We start from the raw sequence: 19,295 nt of genomic DNA on the forward strand, positions 1-19,295 counted from the left end.
TCCTGTAGCAGGCACAGGAAGCAGAGTTTTTCAAGAGGAATCAGCGTTTTCAGAAGGAACAGTCTTGCTAGTGATCAGGTACAGGCATATCTTTCTTTTCTCAGCAAGAAAAGCAAGAGGCAGTTCTAATCTCGGGGAAACACAAACAGCAGGAAAGTTTAGCCCAGATCCACAGCACATCTGGAAATGTGGGAGTGGGTGCTCTTTGGGTGATGACCTCCGGTGCGTTTCATTCTGTGGCCACGTTGCGTTTCCATTCTTTTTACTGTCTGGCTGTGTTCTCTGGTGGGCTCCTTCCCCAGGCAGAAGGGAGGGCCTCTGACTTGTGGTCTCAGGGCTGCATGAATCCTCTGAGCAACGGATGCACCCCTGGGTGGCCCGGCCACCCTGGGCTCCCTGAAAGGTTGGACAGCCTTCCTTTGGGGAAGGGGGTTACTTTCCAGTAATAAGGGAAGAAAAGCTATGGCAAACCTAGGTAGCATATTAAAACACAGAGACATTACTTAACCGACAAAGGTCCATATAGTCAAAGTTGTGGTTTTCCCAGTCATCATGTATGGGTGTGAGAGTTGAACTATAAAGAAAGCTGAATGTCGAAGAACTGTTGCTTTTGAACTGTGGTGTTGGAGAAGACTCTTGAGAGTCCCTTGGACAGCAAGGAGATTCAATCAGTCCATCCTAAAGGAGATCAGTCCTGAATATTCATTGGAAGGACTGATGCTGAAGTTCCAGTACATCGTATCCAATACTGATGCGAAGAGCTGACTCATTGGAAAAGACCCTGATGCTGGGAAAGATTAAGGGCAGGAGGAAAAGGGGGTGACAGAAAATGAGATGGTTAGAGGATATCACTGACTCAAAGGACCTGAGTTTGAGCAAACTCCAGGAGAGGGTGAAGGACAGGGAAGCCTGGCGTGCTGCAGTTTACAGGGTTGCAAAGAGTTGGACACGATTTAGCGAATAAACAACAAACGACAACAGGAAGCGAGGGAAGTAGACAGAGTAACTTGAGGGTCTGCTGCAGGTGATGAAAGCGCATCAAGGTGAGCTTGAAGATAACTACCGGAACTGAAAGCAGAGTGGTAAAAAGTTGCCTTTTGAGGGATGGGGCAGGGCACCTGTAGAATCAGAAATCCTTCTCTGTTATGGGATTTTTAATTTGCATCAAAGTGATACATACACATGAGTTCAAATCCCACTAATGTGTATCACCTTAATGCAAATTAAAGCACACACGCAGATACGTACCATTAAAGAAGAAGGTCGTTACCATCGTCGGCCTTTATTTGCTCAATAAAGAGATGCTGAGTCACTCGCTGCCGGGCCGGTCCTGGGTGTGGGGCGGTCAGTAGAGCTGATGTGATTCCTGCCTCTGCGGCCATCAGTCTCTCGAGTCAGTGCACAGAGATGCCGCCGCAGGTCCCGACGTCTCCCAAGGAGGAAACGGAAGACGGTGGCAGGCAGCACGGGGTGGGCAGGCACGGGGCGGGCTCTCCTCTGCGGCTGCAGAGCTGAGGCCTGGAGGAGAAGGAGCTGGCGCTTTGGAGAGAGTTCTGAGAGCGGCAAGGGCCAGAGGGGCCGGAAGGCAGCGGGGACCAAGAGTGACGGGGCGGGATGCCTCCTCAGCTGGGCCACATGACTACAGGTGTCCTCGGCCCTGGGATGTGGCTAGAGTTTGTGATAATGGGTTATAGCCTCAAGCCACCTTGTTTACTTAACGTGGAAACAATTTTCTTTTTGTGGATCTTCGGATTTATGTCCCACCAACCCACCACAGTGTGGTGTTGGGAGGATAATTAAGCTGTGTGAAGATCTGTTATTTTTAGCATGTTGGTCACTTTCGTACTTGGCCATCGTTTGGTGTGGAGCTGACCCCAGTTCACGTCAGGGGCTGCTCTCCACTTTCTTTGGTAAGAGCGGTGCATTCTGCAGCCTTCGCCACACCCAGGGCTTTCTGTGCCAGTCAGGGTGTTCACTCCCCTGTTGTTCTAACCTTCTTCCTTTTCTCAGAAACCAGGAATTATATTTTTATAGTCCGCCGCAGTGCCGTCCAGCCCAGCTCCCTGCGGTGTGCAGGTGTCTGTGTCTGCACAAACCCAGCCACTTCTGGTTGCACATGGCCCGTGGGCTCTGGAAGTGTGACTGCTGTGGCTGAAGTGCTTTTATTTGATCTAATTTCGGTTAAATTTGAACAGCCACATGTGGACTGGAGTGTGAGCGGCTGTGCCCTGCTCAGGAGCCCCGGCCGGGCATCGGGGTACCTGGGTTTTGCAGCTCATGTCTTTGGAGATTGTTCAGTTGGTCCTTATTATTCCTTATTCAGTCGCTCAGTCACGTCCGACTTTGTGACCCCATGGACCGCAGCACGCCCAGCCTCCCTGTCCATCACCATCTACCGGAGCTTGTTCAAACAAGTCCATCGAGTCGGTGATGCCATCCAATCATCTCATCCTCTGTCATCCCCTTCTCCTCCTGCCTTCAATCTTTCCTGGCATCAGGGTCTTTTCCAATGAGTCAGTTCTTCACATCAGGTAGCCAAAATATTGGAGCTTCAACTTCAGTATCAGTCCTTCTAATGAACTGATTGGATCTCCTTGCTGTCCAAGGGACTCTCAAGAGTCTTCTCCAACAACCCAGTTCAAAAGCATCAACTCTCTGGCACTCTGCCTTCTTTGTGGTCCAGCTCTCACATCCATACATGACTATTGGAGAAACAATAACTTTGACTAGACAGGTCTTTGTCAGCAAAGTAATGTCTCTGCTTTTTAATATGCTGTCTAGGTTTGTCATAGCTTTTCTTCCAAGGGGCAAATGTCTTTTAATTCATGGCTGCAGTCACCATCTGCAGTGATTTTGGAACCCAAGAAAATAGAGTCTCTTTTTCCATTTTTTCCCCATCTATTTGCCATGAAGTGATGGGACTGGATGCCATGATCTTAGATTTTTGAATGCTGAGTTTTAAGCGAGCTCTTTCACTCTCCTCTTTCAGCTTCATCAAGATGCTCTTTAGTTCCTCTTCACTTTCTGCCATTAGGGTGGTGTCATCTGCGTATCTGAGGTAATTGATATTTCTCCAGGCAGTCTTGATCCTGGCTTGTGCTTTCTCCAGCCCAGCGTTTCGCATGATGTACTCTGCATCATCATTTACGACGTGAAATAGCTCGCTGGAATTCCATCCCCTCCACTAGCTTTGTGGTGATGCTTCCTAAGGCCCACTTGACCTTGCATTCCAGGATGTCTGGCTCTAGGCGAGTGATCACACCGTCGTGGTTATTTGGGTCGTCAGGATCTTTTTCTTACAGTTTTTTTGTGTATTCTTGCCACCTCTTCTTAGTATCTTTTTTTTTTCTTAGTATCTTTTGTTTTCATTAGGTTCATATCGATTCTGTCCTTTATTGTGCCCATCTTTGCATGAAATGTTCCCTTGGTATCTCTAATTTTCTTGAAGAGATCTAGTCTTTCCCATTCTATTGTTTTCCTCTATTTCTTTGCACTGATCACTGAGGAAGGCTTTCTTAGCTCTCCTTGCTATTCTTTGGAACTCTGCATTCAGATGGGTATATCTTTCCTTTTCTCCTTTGCTGTTTGCTTCTCTTCTTTTCTCAGCCATTTGTAAGGCCTTCTCAGACAGCCATTTTGCCTTCTTGCGTTTTCTTTCCTTGGGGGTGGTTTTGATCCCCGTGCACTGTCAGTGTTTGTAGATAAGAGGTGATGGGTGTGTACACGCCTTGCTTCTAGCTCCTTGTGTATGTTGACACCATTCCTTTTAAGCACACTAGGGGGCAGAATTACTGTGTTGGTTGGTTTTGAGATAAAATTACATCTTGTACTTTTATATAAATAAGGTGTCTTTAGCATCTAAAGTTGGTAATTTTTGTTTTTGCGTTGGTTAAACAATGATGATAATTTCACCCCTGCACTGAAAATTGAAACCTTTGAATTTGCCCATTTCAGGTGTTATTTCTTAAAATAGGAACCGGTCTGAGTGATGGCCTTGTGTTCTCACTCTGTTGCCCCTCGTGTTGGAGGAGGGGTGTGAACCCCACAGTCATTGGCCTGTGTCGGATTCCATCTGGCGCAAACAGACAAGAAAGCACCTGGTCTCCACTTTACAAACGCTAGGAAACCCGCTCCCCAGATGGAAGCGGGACGGGGGGGCGGCAGCGGGCTGACAGTGTGCATCGCTGTGCCGCGGGCAGGGCTGGGTCTGGCCTGTGGCCACCATGAGGCTCCCTGCTGCTCGCCGAGTCGTCCAGTCGCCCCGTTGCCTGCCCTTTCCCACCGCCCTCCAGATGCCTGCCCAGCTGCGGGCAGCATTCCTGGCCCCCTCGCTGCCTTCCTGAAGCAGAGCTCGCTTCTCGGTGTTTCCAGAAGGCCCTGTGTTCCCCTGTATGTGTGTGCCAAAATAGCGTTTCTGCTTTGTGGAGAAAGTCGTGTCCTCACGTCCCTTGGGTGGGTGCGTCTGGGACGGGGCAGGGAGATGGCGTGTGGAGCTGGCTTCATGTCCATCCAGAGGTGGGCTAGCAGAAAGCGTGAATCTACTCTCCCCTGGGGGAGATCTTCCGGGCCCTAAGGAGGACGCTGTGGGGAAGCTGGAGCAGAGCCTTCTTGGGTCTGCTGCTGACGTGCAGGGCTGAGCGTGGGTGCCTGCCTGCCTGGCCACCTGGTGGGCGTGCCATGGTGGGCGTGGGGGCCACCTGGCCCTCAGCTTGCCGAAGCCTGCAGACAGCCGTGCCCTGCCCGCCTGCAGGGCTGTGACTCGGGCTGTCCTGGCTGCACTGACCTGACTGCAGGCTGTGTAGGGGCTGCTGCTCTCTTGTGGGGCTGCATCCACTGTTGGCACCAGCGAGGCTTCCTGCTCAGAGCCTCTGGAGAGCCTGGTCTCTCTGGGGAGGAGGGGACGGTGGGGTGCCTGCTTCTGTGGCCGCTCGGTTAAGGAAGTGAGTTGTCAGGCTGGAGTTTCCTGAGTGCCAGGTGCCCTGAACGTGTGAATGTAGGAAGGAGCCCTGCGTGTACCCCTCTGGTGTAAAAGCTTCACGTGACTGTGAAGCGTTGGGCTGCGACGAGCAGCGCAGACGTGTCCCCGTAATCCGCTCTATTCCGGGTTGTTTCCAGGGACGTTCCGGAGGATCACCGCAGCTGCCTCGAGGCTCCTGACGGACGGCGCGGACGGCGGCTTCTACAGCCTGGAGAGCCTGAACGCGTGGGTGCGCTCCATGATCCCCACGCACCCGGCCCTGGTGCTCCTCTGGTGTCAGATCCTGCTGCTCGTCAGCCACACCGACTACCGCTGGTGGGCGGAGGTGCAGCAGACCCCCAAGTACGTGCGCTCTCTCCCCGGCAGGCCCGCCCGGCTCCTGTGCATGGCTTGCAGCAGCCGGAGCTCGGCCTGGTCTTCCTGAGGCGTTGAAAGGTTCTGCTGCCCATTCCTCTTTCTTTCCTGGACACCATTGCAGGGAAATGTGGTTTGACTGCAGGCATTCAAAGCAGCCGCTGCTTTTCACATGTGATTTCCTCCACAGGCTTTTGACACTGTTCCATCTTATGGGCCATTCTCGTCATGCTGTGTCCCTCCTGCTGGGTTCTTGTTCTTAAATTGGTTCCAGAGCCAGACATGTTGCAACGTCCTAACTTTGTTATAAGTTAAATGTGGTTCTGGTTATTCTTAGATAATGCAGTCATTATTTAGCAGCGTTTCAAAACTACCTTATTTTTTGTCATTCAGAAAGACTTACGAAGTATGTGATTATGGGTGGCCCTTTTTTTGTAAAAAGTTTTCAGGTCTGAGTCTCTGATTTTAGGCCCCTCTTGCCCAGCCATAAGTGCATATGTGGAGATAAAAGCTTTGATCACCACCCCTCCCCACCCCCACCCAAAACTGAGTCCCCAGGGTGGTGTTTCTGGAAGACTCTGGAACACCCCCCCCCCCCCCCCAGGAGAGAAAGCTCTGGAAACGGGGCTGCAGGGCCGAGGTCAGCCCCTCTCCGCTCGGTGTGTGAGACAAGCCCTGTGCTGTGAACCGCGGGGTGTGCGGAGGAGGAGTCAGTGTTTCCGGCCTCCGCGTGCTCACGGCGAGCTGGGGGAGCAGAGCAGTGCGTGTCTGACCTGCTTAGAGGACAGTTTAAGCCCGCCACGGTGGCTTCATGCCATCAGAGTCAGGAACAGAGAGTCAGAGTCTCTTCCTTGAGAGCTGCTTCACTGCGTGTAAATCGCCGGGGCGGGCTCGTTCAGATCAGATTCGATTCACCCCAAGAGCGGGGCCTGGGACGCCGCATTTCTGCCCAGCTCCTGGGGTGACCGGTGTCTGGTCTGAGGGGCCTGCTCTGTACCGAGGCTGTATGTCCTTCTGAAGATTGTCCCTCAGAGCAACGAGGGCTTGTTCCAAGGACCAGGCCCACTGTTGGACCTGACGGCCAGGTACTCAGGAATCGGGGTGCTGGCCTCTTGTGTTCTTGCCACCTGCCCAGAACGAATCTGGGGAGTCTCACCACGTCCTCCCCGTCATACGAGGCAGACCTAGGTGGGGCGGGCCCTGAACTAGCTGTGAGTACCCGCGGGTGCTGGGCGGGTGGACGGAAGTGAAACGGCACCCACCACCCTAACGGACCCGTCTGCCCCTCTGCAGAGCTTCTCAGCCCCCCCACTCTCTACCTCGTCCTCTGCCTCCTCTTGACCTGTGGGGCGTGGTGAGGGCAGAGGCGGACCCAGAGCGGCTTCCAGAGGTGATGGGAGGGCTGACCCCGGCCTGATGACATGGACAGCCTTCCTCAGGAGGCTCGTGTGGGCTCTCCAGCAGTGTTGGACACTGTCGTGGGCTGTGTGGAACTGAGTGTTTGGGTGAAAAGACATAAGGATGCGTGACAGACAAGTGCAATTCTGTGATCCTCAGTTGCGTTCTGGATCTGGGGGACGAGAAAGGATGGTATTGGGACGGCAGAGTGCATCCGGATGTGAGCTCTGCGTGACCTGCTGCTGCTCTTGGTTTTGAGTGGTTCTTAGACCTGCCGAGGCATTGAGGGGCGCGGTCTCTTGACCTGCAGATGACTCTTGAATGGTGCAGGCCCCAGCACTGCATGTGTGTGGAGTGTACATGTGTGTGTGTGCGTGTGCCTGAGCACAAGAGTGCTGACTTACTAGTAGTTGAATCTAGGTGAAGAGTATGTGACTGTTAATTGAATTATTCTTTCAGTTTTTCTGTTGGCTTGAAAGTTTTCAGAATAGAAGTGAAGGAAAAAAGATGGGCCAGGGCCTTTAGAGAGCAGCTCCAAACAGTGGTGGGGAGGAGGTCTGCTCTAGAGGGAAGTAGAGTGACAGGAAACGGGGACACGAGAGTTTCCGGGTGAGAGGTCGAAGGTCGTGGGCCACCCCTTATGAAACAGCATTACCTAGAGTTGGCGAGAGTGGGTGGGCTTTGAGGTACAGACCTCAGCTTTGCGATGCTGATTTAGTTTTTGCAAGATTCTTACAGTCGAACTTAGGTTTTCCCGGTTTCTCTCCATGTGTTAGCAGACACAGGAAGCTAGTCCGTCCTTGGTTCTTAGCTCAGTCACTGCTTCCTCGGGAGAGCTTCCTGGTTTCTCTCTGATTGCTGAAGGCTCACACTGTCTGCTCTCACTCCAGCCTTTGCCTCTGTTTTGTGGCCTGTGTTGAGACTGTCATTTGATACTTATTTGAGTGGCAATTTGGTTTCCATCTCTCTCTCTCGCTCCCCCTTAGAATATAATCCCCACAAGGGCCCTTATTGTATTCCCAGCACTAACCTGAATTAGTGATTTAATTACCCTGATAATAGAAGCAATAATAATATGTTGGTAAAACCCTTTTACGTATAGATCACAAGCACTTATATAGCACCAAGTGTCAGCCAGGTATTGTTCTATGGGCTTCCTGTTATAATAAGTTATTAAAACTCTAGTAATGTGCATATATTACAGACAAGAAAGCTGCTTTTCCCAGAGAAGTTACGTAACTTGCCGACAGTCACAAGTGAATACACATGTGTGCATATGTGGTCCCCCCCTTGTTTATTTCACCTGTTATAGCTTAAACTGTCGTCTTAGTGTGTGTTCATTTCTGGACCCTGTCTGCTCTTTCATTGGTCTGTGTGTCTGGGTTTAGGTCAGTGCCGTATTGTTTTGATTACTGTAGGTTTGTGGTGTAGTTTGAAATCAGGGAGCATGATACCTCCAGTTTTGTTCTTATTTCTCAAGCTTGCGTTGGCTCTTCAGAGTCTTTTATAGGTTCTGTGTGAATTTTAGAATTTTTGGTTTAAGTTCTGTGAAAAATGCTACTGGAATTTGGATAGGGATTGCAGTTATTTTATAGATTGCTTTGTGTGTTATGGGCATTTTAACAATATTGTTGTTTAGTCATTCAGTTGTGTCTGACTCTGTGGGATCCCCATAGACTGTAACCCACCAGGCTCCTCTGTCCATGGGATTTCCCAGGCAGGAATACTGGAGTGGGTGGCCATTTCCTTTTCCAGGGGATATTTCTGACTTAGGGATTGAACCTGCGTCTCCTACCTTGCAGGTGGGTTCTTTACCTCTGAGCCACCTGGGAAGTCCTTTAACAGTATTAATTCTTCTAATCCATGAGCAAGGAATATCTTTCCACTTTCAGTTTCTTTCATCAGTGTCTCAAAGTTTCACCTCCTTGGTTAAATTTATTCCTGTTTTATTATTTTTGATGAAGTTGTTAATGGGATTTCATTAATTTCTCTTTGTAATAGTTTGTTATTAGTGTATAAAAGTGCCACAGATTTCTGCATACAGTAAGTCCCCTACATACGAGCCTTCAAGTTGTGAGCTTTCAAAGACGCAGACGTGCGTTCACGTGTTCAGTCTTGTCAGGGTTGCGTGTCTGGCGTACATTGTCACACGCATGCATCATCTACAAACGGTTGTGTTTCTGTGTGCTTCACAGTACTGTGTGGGGCCTAGTAGTGTAGGATCTTTATTTCAAGACCAGGATAGCGTCTGTGATGAGAGGGGAAAGCTACGACCCAGACATCACTGGATCGTTTTTTTAAAGGAGTAGATATAGCTGAATCCAGCAAGGAACGGGAGCCTGTGCCCTCAGTATCAGGCGTGGGTGAAACTCATCTCCCGCTCCACCTCCTCTTGCTGACGATCCTTCTGCTCTGCCATTTCCCGCCGCCTCCCCCTCTCCAGTCAGTAACTTTGCTTGTCTGTTCACTCAGGGCCAACCCCTGTGTGTCCACTGTTGTACTGTACTTTTCAAGGTACTATACTGTTAAGATTTCTTCATTTTTTGTATGTATTTCAATGTGTTATTTGTGTGAAAGGTATTTATAAACCTATCATATTACAGTGGGCTGATGGTGTTAGTTGAGTACTTAGGCCAACTTTGTTGGACTTGGGAGTGCACCTTAGAACAGAACTCTCTCGTACATAGGGGGCTTGCTGTATTGATTTTGTATGCTGAAGTTTTACTGAACTCATTACTTCTAACAGGTTTTCAGTGGACTCCTTAGGGTTTTCTATGTATAGTATCATCTCACTTGCAACCAGTGAAAGTTATACTTCTTTCTGACTTGAATGCCTTTTATTTATTTATTTATTTTTCTTACCTTCTGTTATGGTTAGGACGTCAAACACTGTGTTGAATTAAACTTGTGAAAACGGGCACTCTTGTCTTATTCCTGATCTTAGAGGAAGAGCTTTCAGCTGTTCACCACTGAGTATAATGTTATCTGTAGGCTTGCCATATACGGCCTTTATTATGTTGACATATGTTCTCTCTGTACCCATTTTACTGAGAGTTTTTTTTTTTTTAATCATAAATAAATGTTGAACTTTCTTAAATGGTTCTTCTGCATCCGTTGAGATGATCATATATTTTTTATTCTTCATTTTGTTAGCATGATGTATTTCATTGGTTGATTTACAGATGTTGAACCATCCTTGGTATCTGTAGAATAAATGACACTGATCATGAGACGTGATGTTTTTAATGTACCGTTGCATTCGCTTTGCTGGTGTCTTGTTGAGGTGTTTGCCTCTGTCTTCATCAAGGATGTTGCGCTGTAATTTTCCTCTCTTTGCTGTCCTTGTCTGTTTGTTATGACACGTGTCCATTTCCAAAAGTGAAATTACTAGAATTTGGGATACAGAGTAGTAAAAGTCATTTTTTTTTTTAATCTGTATACTCTGAAGATATAGAACTGCTTCATCAAACTGTTATCGAGGTTCTGTACCCAGCCCAGGACATGCCGGCTCTCAGATGAGCCTGGGCTCCCAGGCCACGTGTCCTGGAAGTACCCATGGCTGCCACAGTGGGGTCTGCTCTGCTCTGCTCCTTATTTGGGGGACTGCATCATCACGGGCTTATCCTTTGCTTTCCACTGTCACGTGGACGGTTAAGGTCCTGCATATGCAGCCATCTTTTATTTGAGAAGATCGTTTGCTCTCAATAGCTGGCAGCGTCTGTCTTGGGGCCTTGCCCTCCTACAAACTGGGACCAAATTTGGGTTGACATTGGACCTTCTTTGTGTCCACCGCTAATATTTTTGAATTGCACATTCTCTCGTCCATCTTCAGAGGCTCTTTCCCTTACGGCTATACTATGGCGGAACACAGAATCACAGCTTGAATGCAGGTCCTGTTGGGGCTGGCAGGAGGGCTGACCGAGAAAGGAAGAGTTTCTGTTGGCGTGTAGTTTGCGGTGCAGTGAATGCACTCCTCTGTGCCCAGTGAGGTCAGCTCGCCCACCACAGGCAAGGTTCGGAACAGCACCGTCAAGACAGGCGCTCCCGTTCCGGGTGCCGTCACCCCGCCGCGCTCCCTCGGGAACCGTCGCCCCGCGTTCTGTCTCCATGTGTAGCCTCTTGCAGAACGCCCTGTGGACGGAAGCCCGCGTCTGCACCCTCCTGAGTCTGGCTCCTGTCACTTAGCTCAGTGTGTTTGAGGTTCTTTCACTGTGTTGCACGTGATACGTCAGAACTGGCTTCTTGTGATTGCTGCATCGTATCGCGTTGTGTGCACGTCCGCTTACCCATTCTCTCGTTGAAAAACAGAAATGGTAATTAAAGTTTTTTTTAACCTGTAGAATTTTTTATGCCAGTTCTCGTCCAAATGCTGAGATGTTAGTAGAAAAAACTGACACATTTCAGAATATCCTAGTCCTGATGTCGTCTCCGTCTCTGCTAAGCCTTGGCTGATGAGGCGAGGGGCTTGCCTTACTGACCCTCGAGTCAGTTTGCGAGCATGGCAACTGCTGTGTTTTAAAAGTGGTGGCCAGAATTGAGAATCTCAGAGTTCATAATTCCCATGTCCTCAGGAAAAAAAAAAAAAAAGACAAGGTGAGAAGTAAACGTGAACTGAAGTGACCTTCACTGGTGAAGGGTTAATTTTGCAGAAATGCTTTTAATTGGGGTGTCCATGATAACACAGACACTGTGGGCATGTTCAGGGCTGGCCACTGAAGAGTGAAACATGGACGTGGGGAGGTTTTCTTCTGGCTCCTGGCACCTTTCAGGGTGTTCCAGAAGCGATAGCTGTGCGATCAGATGCCGCGGATGAGATAGGAGCACCGACCGAGCGTGCAGCTTCAGGGTGGACTTGGCCTTTCAGTCGAGCAGTTTAGTTTTCTGCCTGTTAAGTCTTCTCTTTTCTTTAGTTTTCCACGTGTGCTTTATCCCATAGCTCAGGAGTAGATCACTAAGAGTGGGTCTTACACACATCATTCTGGTGTGGCCATTTTTAAAGTAAATTGACTGCTTTACAACTGGGACGGAGCAATAGTCGTTCTAATTGTTTTGAAAAGAAGCCTGCTGCCACCTCAGAAACACTGTCAGAGCTTCTGTTGCTCCTTCTAGACGACGCAGCTTGTCCAGCACGAAGTCGCTGAGTCCAGAGATGTCTGGAGAGGACGAGGATCCCGACGTGGCTTCCAAGCTGGGGATGTGCAATAGAGAAATCGTGCGAAGAGGCGCCCTCATTCTCTTCTGTGACTATGTCGTAAGTGTGCAAATGCTGGTAGTGGCGGGGTCCAGGGTTCGTGCGGGTGACGCCGCTACAGACTGACTTCCGCCGTTCCAGCGTCCCGCCAGTGAAAAGCTAAATTTGAATCCCCTCCTAACTAGAACTAGAAATCAGACTCGGAGTCTGGTCCCAGGAGTTTAAGTTTGTCTGTAAAAGGCTGGGTCAGCTATCACTTGGAAAAGGAATTGACAACCCACTCCAATACTGTTGCCTAGAGAACCCCGAGGACTGAGGAGCCTGGTGGGCTGCTGTCCATGGGGTTGCAGAGAGTCGGACACGACTGAAGTGACCTAGCATGCATGCATGCGTTGGAGAAGGAAATGGCAACCCACTCCGGTGTTGTTGCCTGGAGAATCCCAGGGATGGAGGAGCCTGGTGGGCTGCCGTCCATGGGGTCGCACAGAGTCGGACACGAGCAGCTTAGCAGCAGCAGCATCGCTTGCTCAGGGCACTTGCCGCGCTGTCACCTTTGTTGTCTCCAGTAACAGTGATGATGGAAAGAAACTACAAATTTGATTGAGTGGGGTTCTGATTAAAAATTATTTTAGTCTGTGGAAAAGGTTTTCAGAAGTTAATTGCCGCGTTTCAAATTGATTCCTGTTGGAATGGCATTCTTTTAAAATATGACTCTTGTAGTATTTTTGACCATAAAACTACAATCATCTCTTGTTTAACACAGTAAATTTGCAAAAACCAAATAAGCAAACAGAAGAAAATTAAACCTTGATGGTTGTTACTCAGAGAGAACCTGATGTTCCACCTCGTTGAGGTTTGATACTTTCTCCAGGTGGATGGAGAACGGCACCCGCCTCCTGAGCAGGCATGGGGTGCTCCCCTCCGCCCACACCCAGCAGAGCTCTTTTCTGCCGAGATCGCAGTTTATTAATACTTACACTTTACTTTCTTGTTGTTGAAGTTGTTTTTCTGCCTTGTTCTTGTTTTCTATCTTGTTCTACTTTTTAAAATAATTTGGTATAATTATATAATGCTGTTTTCACAGAAAAGTAAGAAAAATATAAGTCAATACTATCAAATTATCCCACATGAAAAGTATTAATCATTAACGTGATGACAGGAAATTTATCTTTTACAATTTCTGCCTGGGATCAGGAATTATAATGAAAAGGCAACATACATATTTTAAAATGTGTATTTTTTATCTCCTTATAAATCTTACATGAAAAATCTTCCCTTAAGGTCCATTGGATATGTGGACTCATTCATATTGTAGATTCAGAAATTCTATCAAAAAACTGTGACAATGAACAGGGAATTCCTTTTTTCCACTGACTTGTCACAAAGCTGGAGCAGGTGTAATTGGAGCGTTCCCATCAGGAGGCCGGACCGAGGCCTGGAAGATGCAGGGCGCACCCTGGCTGGATGCCACCTTCCCTGGAGTGTCACATGGCCATCACTGCCCCGGGGGCCCACACCCCACACTCCTCAGTCCTGGGGGCCGTGCTGCGGGGGTGCACGTCCCTGGGGCCTGATGGATGTCACGGCCACGGTGTTTGGTTGCTGGGGGTGGGGGTCAGGCTCCGTGAAGTGTGTTTCGACCTCAGTATCGCTGTTCAGACGCTAGGTGTTTTCAGTGAGGGCTGTAGTTTGGGACCGGTTCGCTCCTTCCCGCCCCTCCTGGCCTTTTCTGTGGCGTCGCCGTGTGCTGCCGCCGTGTCCGCTAGATGGTGGCCTCTCATTGCTGGCTTTGTCCTCAGTGCCAGAACCTGCATGATTCAGAGCACTTAACGTGGCTCATCGTGAACCACATTCAAGACCTGATCAACCTCTCCCACGAGCCTCCTGTGCAGGACTTCATCAGCGCCATCCATCGGAATTCCGCCGCCAGTGGCCTTTTCATCCAGGCAATTCAGTCTCGCTGTGAAAATCTTTCAACTGTAAGTCTCCCAGGTGCCGGCCGGTGGCAGTTTTCTCTGCCTGAAGAATGGAGCACTGGCGTTTTTAACACTTTCTCAAAATTGTTGTGTAATTATTTTTGGCTGTGCTGGGTGTTGGTTGCTGTGTGGGCTTTTTTCGAGCTGTGGGGAGTGGGGCGACCCTTGGTTGTGGCACGCGGACGTCTTGCGGCGGCTTCTCGTGCTGTGGGAGGTGGGCTGGGGTGTGCGGGCTGCAGTAGTCGTGGCTCCTGGACTAGAGCAGAGGCCCCAAAGTTTCGGTGCACGGGCTGTGTTGCTCCTCCTGCATCAGGGATTGAACCCGTGTCTCCTGCGTTGACAGATGGATTCTTTACCACTGAGCTACCGGGGAAGCCCCTATTAGTTTTATTCCTAACCCATTTTTTGCACTGGGCAAACCCGCCGCCCTCGTCTCTCTCCTCCTCTCGCTCCGCAGCCCACCATGCTGAAGAGAACTCTGCAGTGCCTGGAAGGGATCCACCTGAGCCAGTCGGGCGCCGTGCTGACGCTGTACGCGGACAAGCTTCTGTGCACGCCGTTCCGTGTGCTGGCTCGCATGGTCGACACCCTTGCTTGTCGCCGGGTGGAAATGCTTTTGGCTGCGAATTTACAGGTACTAGGAAATAACACTGAGGGTTGACTTTTGCCGGACACTCGGCCGGGCAGGTGGAACGGTGGGCTGGTTCCCCGCCACAGGCAGCGTCTCCACGGCCCAGGGACGCCGGCAGCGCGGCTGCGTCGGCTCTTCTTGTGTGTCCAACATCGGTGCTTCTGTGCTTCCAGTCCCCCTCTGCTCCCGGGAGCCGGATGCAGCGTTTGTGTTTTGTAGAGGAGCACGGTGGTTCTGACCTCCCCTGCGTTGCACACACTGACGCGGTCTTGTCTCCTCTAGAGCAGCACGGCCCAGCTGCCGGCGGAGGAGCTGATCCGGATCCAGGAGCACCTGCAGAGCAGCGGGTTAGCACAGAGGTAACTCGGGGCCGGGCTCCTCGCCGCGGGTGCAGAGACGAGGGTTCGCAAGGGCGCGGCCTCACAGGACGAGAGAGGGACGTGCGTTCTAGGTGGGAGACGGGCCTTGAGAGAGCCTTCGAAATGACCCAGTGTCTGTCCAGAGAGCAGACCCGCTCTGCCGCGTTAGTGCCCGTGTTCACGCAGCCCTCACTTCCCGTCGGCTCTGAGTGCAGAGCCAGTGACCACCTCTGTCTCAGTGAGGGTCAGAGCCTGTGATCTGATCACTGAGTAAGACGGCAGAGCTGAGACGCGTTACCCAAAAGTGTATCTACAGCTCGTCAGCGTTCTCTCTCCATAGCAATCTATCACCTCATTTTGTCTGCAGAGCATCAGAGGCCTTTATCAGAAATCCTGGTATCTGTCACATGAGTGTGTTTCCATCACTGCAGGATAAACAAAAGGGAGCTTTACCTTCTCTCTTCACAGCAGGGAAGGTGTGTGCCAGAGAGCTGGGTCCGTGTGCTGTGACTGCAGTCTCTGGAGTAGCCGTTGATGGTTTAACTCAGAGGGGCAGGACTTGATGGGCAGGGCAGTGTGTGGCCTTAGGCGACTTGTCAGTACGCAGTGACTTACACTGTGGTCTGCATCAGGACGTTGTTCTCAAAACAAGTGACGGAGGTCAAACTTTCTCTTTTCATCCCTAGACGAGGAAGAATAAAAATGCCCTGTGCCAGATGCGGTGCTTGTTTGTGAAATGAGTGTAGATGGGCATAAGTTGTGTACTATGTGGAGATGAGGTAGATTCGTGCGCTGGGGTCTCACCTGGCCTGTCGTGCTTTACGAACAACGCCTGTGTTAGCTGTTTGCTGTGTTCCCTGCTGCGCTGTCTGGTGTGAATGCGGTTTCTGAAGGGTGCTAACGGGCCATGTCTCTGTGGCCGTCACCTGTCAGCTGAGCCTGACTTTGCATCGTGACTTGTGTGAGCATTGATGAGACACAGCTCTGCACAGTTTCAGCATGTCTCACCTCGCTGGAAGAGCCCGTGTGGCTTCTAACCCACGTGCGATTGGCTTCCAGACACCAGAGGCTCTACTCCCTGCTGGACAGGCTTCGTCTCGCCACCGCACCGGGGTCGCGTGGCCCCACGCCCCCGGTCACGTCCCACCCCCTGGACGGGGATGGGCCCCTGGCACTGGAGGCAGTGAATCCTGACAAAGTAAGTGTCTGTGTGTGACACCCGGGCCCTCGGGTCGCTGAGGACTGCTGTCCGCCCAGGCCATGGGGTGGCTCAGGTGGCCGGCCGTCCAGTGCCCAGCGTGGCCCCCGAGGGCGCTCAGCCGGCCCTGTTTCTTGCCGGTGATGGGCACAGCTACATCAGTGACAGGGCCGTGTAGTCCAGCCCTGGCCTTTAGCAGGGGCTGAGGGTCAAGTGGTCAATGGAGAATCAGAACACGGTGTCTGCAGCCCACCCACCGGAGCTGTCTCCTCTGCTTAGGCCTGCTGAGCTGTGCGTATCCACCCCCGACCCGCGGGCCCTGGTATCACCCTCCCCACTCACCTCAGAGCTGGGGCCCGTTCAGAGCCCTGGTAGAGTGGACCCCGGAATCCAGCAGCCCAAGCAGAGACTAGCGAGGCCCGGGCCGCGGTTCTCAGGCGTGACTTGTCCTCACGTCCACGGCACTGGCCCTGGGGAGAGGGAGCAGAGCAGACCCCGGAGGCGACGGGTGCCGTGCCCAGCAAGGCGGCAAAGGCGGGCCCGCTGCCCTCGGGGCGCGGCTGAGGCTCAGGGACAGTGGCGCCCTCAGCAGACGGGGGGCGGCGGTGCAGACGGGTGACAAGTCCTCGTCACCGCCCTCGTGGCCGTTCCCACAGGAAGACCTGCGGAGTGTAGAATGGCCGGTATCCAGCTTTACTGAGGGTGTAGTCACGGCCTGGGGACGGCCCGTGTCCTTGGGTTGGGCCGTGGGACGTGAGGGTCGGTCAGCGTGGAAGCACGGTGGTGGTCAGGTTGAAGACACTTGAGAGCCCTGCGCAATCCAACCTGCCGTCTCCCCCTCTTCTGCCCAGGACTGGTACGTGCGGCTGGTGAAGTCCCAGTGCTGGACTCGGTCAGACTCTGCCCTGCTGGAAGGCGCAGAGCTGGTGAGCCGGATCCCCGCGGGTGACCTGGGCGCCTTCATGATGCACTCGGTACGGTGGGGCCGGGACGCCGGGGCCCTGTGTCGCTTGGGTTGCGCGCGGGCCTGCTTTGTTCCGCTGTTGCGTGATCTGCTTTCAGCGTGTACCCTTCACCTTGTGCCTTAAAGGCAGAGAACCTGATCCAGACAGGGCGGCGTGTGATCCCAGCCCCCTGAGAGTCCTAAAGGGGGAGTTGTGTTTAACTCACCCTTTCACGCAATTAAAGGAAGTAAGTTATAAGTGTTAGTTGCTCAGTCGTGTCCAACTTGTGGCAGCCCCATGGACTATAGCCCGTCAGGCTCCTCTGCCCATGGCATTCTCCAGGCAGTACTGGAGTGGGTTGCCATTTCCTTCCCCAGGGGATCTTCCCGACCCAGGGGTCAGACTTGCCTCTCTCGCGCCTCCTGTGTTGGCAGGTAGATTCTTTACTACCTGCGCCACCTGGGAACCTGAAGGAAGCAGGCTCCCTTGAATTGTAATGAGTTCTGACTGCTTGTCTCGTGCTCATGAGAGGCGCTATCAGGATGGTGTTGTGGTGCGTGACTTAACAGACTCTTTGATGATGTTCTGGCAATTAGGAAGCCCCTCCCTGCGTGGAGCAGGGTCCCCTCCTGCACCCAGTGCATGCAGGGAAGCCCCCGCCTCCCGAGGCGTCCCGCAGGCTGCTGAGTGGTGCCGGCCACAGCCTTGGCGGGTCCCTTCTCAGACCTCCTGGGACCAGCAGCTGATCAGCCTTTCTGTATCGTGGTGCTGCCTTGAACAGACCAAGTGGGGGTGAGGCAGGGGCCCAGGGGACAGTCCAGGCGCAATATGGAGAGCCTCAGGGTGCAGCCACGGAGCCGCGGGTCCCCAAGTGCTGATCCTCCATCAGTGCGAAAATAAACGTTCCCTGGAAAAAGAACAGGAGAAATCAGTGTGCTAAAATCATTTTAAGAGCCATTCAGTGAAAGCTGATTTGCTGGTCAATGACAAGCTTGCTTAATAACCGATTTATTGAATTTTCCAAATTTGCTAATTAGACTTTTAACAGCTTTAAAGAAAGGCTCAGCTGTAATGGTTGTACCAGAGGGCTCAATTTTGGTCACTGGTGATGACACGCTTTTCTGAATGTTAACTAAAGATTGGCCAGAAAGATCCTTAAATGGCTTTCAAAAGCTGGCAGAGCGCAATACAAATTGAAGCATTATCGAATGAATGCCGTTTTTCCAGTCAAACTTGCCACATTCCCGTGCCTGCTGTGATTTCTTTCAGCTGCTTTTGAAATGTCACTTGTCTTTTTCAAACATTGGGGACGTTTGGTGTTCCACTGATTTCCTGGGTGACACATCAACTTGATTTTGTATCTGTATCAGTTAAAATTCCATCATATTAAATTTTTGACTTCAGATAAATATGAAGGCAGAAACGCCTCTTGAAAATTAAAGTACCAGGACCTCCCTGGCTGTCAAATGGTTAGGACTCTGCGCTTCCACTCAGGAGCGTGGGTTCCATCCTTGGTTGGGGAGCTGAGATCACACATGCCTCGTGGCTCAGCCAAAATAAGTAAATAGAAATTGAAGGACCCAGTAGAGTCCAGAAACATACTCACTGGTCGGGTGTTGGACGGGCTGTTCGGTTATCTGTGAGAGAAGCGGGAGGAGACGCCTGTTAACACGTCTCTGACGCCTGCTTATCTGCCGTCTCCGAATGTCCATGTTCTGCCCTCCTCTGCTGTGTGTCTCTTGCCCAGCGTGTGTCACAGTCATTGTTCGACCTCTAATGCCCCAATTCAGGAGTTCAACCTGAGCCTGTTGGCTCCGTGCCTGGGCCTGGGCCTGCGTGAGATCTCGGGGGGCCAGCGGAGCCCCCTTTTTGAAGCAGCTCGCGCGGCGACTCTGGACCGCGTGAGCGTTGTGGTCCAGCAGCTTCCCGCCGTCCACCAAGCTTTCCAGCCCTCCCTGCCGGTGCAGCCCACCGCCTACTGGAGCAAGCTGGGTGACCTCTTTGGTAAGTAAACTGAGAGCTCTTCTTTCATAAAGGGCGGCAGAGCCAGTGCCAGGCTTTGCGCCATGTGGAAGCACAGTGGGCGCTGTGGATTAGCCCGCTGCTGCATTCACAGAGGTGTCGGGAGCCCGCTCCGGGCCCGGGCTCTGTGCGTCCTTGGTGTGTTTCCCGCTTTGCCTTTCTTTGACGTGGCCCAGGTTCCAGGCCCCGAGGAGCGCAGTCTCGGCCTTGGGAGCGCGGGGCCTGGGCGCGTGGGATGGCGGGG

At 51.6% G+C, this 19,295-nt stretch overlaps 1 protein-coding gene across 2 annotated transcripts in view; it reads left to right on the top strand.

Annotated features, from left to right (window-relative positions):
* HTT (huntingtin) overlaps window positions 1-19,295 on the top strand; it is a 118,564-nt gene that overhangs the window by 83,103 nt on the left and 16,166 nt on the right. For both annotated transcript variants that reach the window (XM_065914524.1, XM_065914526.1), the window contains 8 exons: window positions 5,116-5,320; window positions 11,840-11,981; window positions 13,721-13,900; window positions 14,355-14,531; window positions 14,811-14,887; window positions 15,947-16,085; window positions 16,937-17,059; window positions 18,820-19,033. In XM_065914524.1, the coding sequence (XP_065770596.1) occupies window positions 5,116-5,320; window positions 11,840-11,981; window positions 13,721-13,900; window positions 14,355-14,531; window positions 14,811-14,887; window positions 15,947-16,085; window positions 16,937-17,059; window positions 18,820-19,033 (1,257 nt within the window). The remainder of the gene's footprint in view (window positions 1-5,115; window positions 5,321-11,839; window positions 11,982-13,720; window positions 13,901-14,354; window positions 14,532-14,810; window positions 14,888-15,946; window positions 16,086-16,936; window positions 17,060-18,819; window positions 19,034-19,295) is intronic.

This window comes from Muntiacus reevesi, chromosome 22, assembly GCF_963930625.1.
Source record: "Muntiacus reevesi chromosome 22, mMunRee1.1, whole genome shotgun sequence".
NCBI classification, from domain to species: domain Eukaryota; kingdom Metazoa; phylum Chordata; class Mammalia; order Artiodactyla; family Cervidae; genus Muntiacus; species Muntiacus reevesi.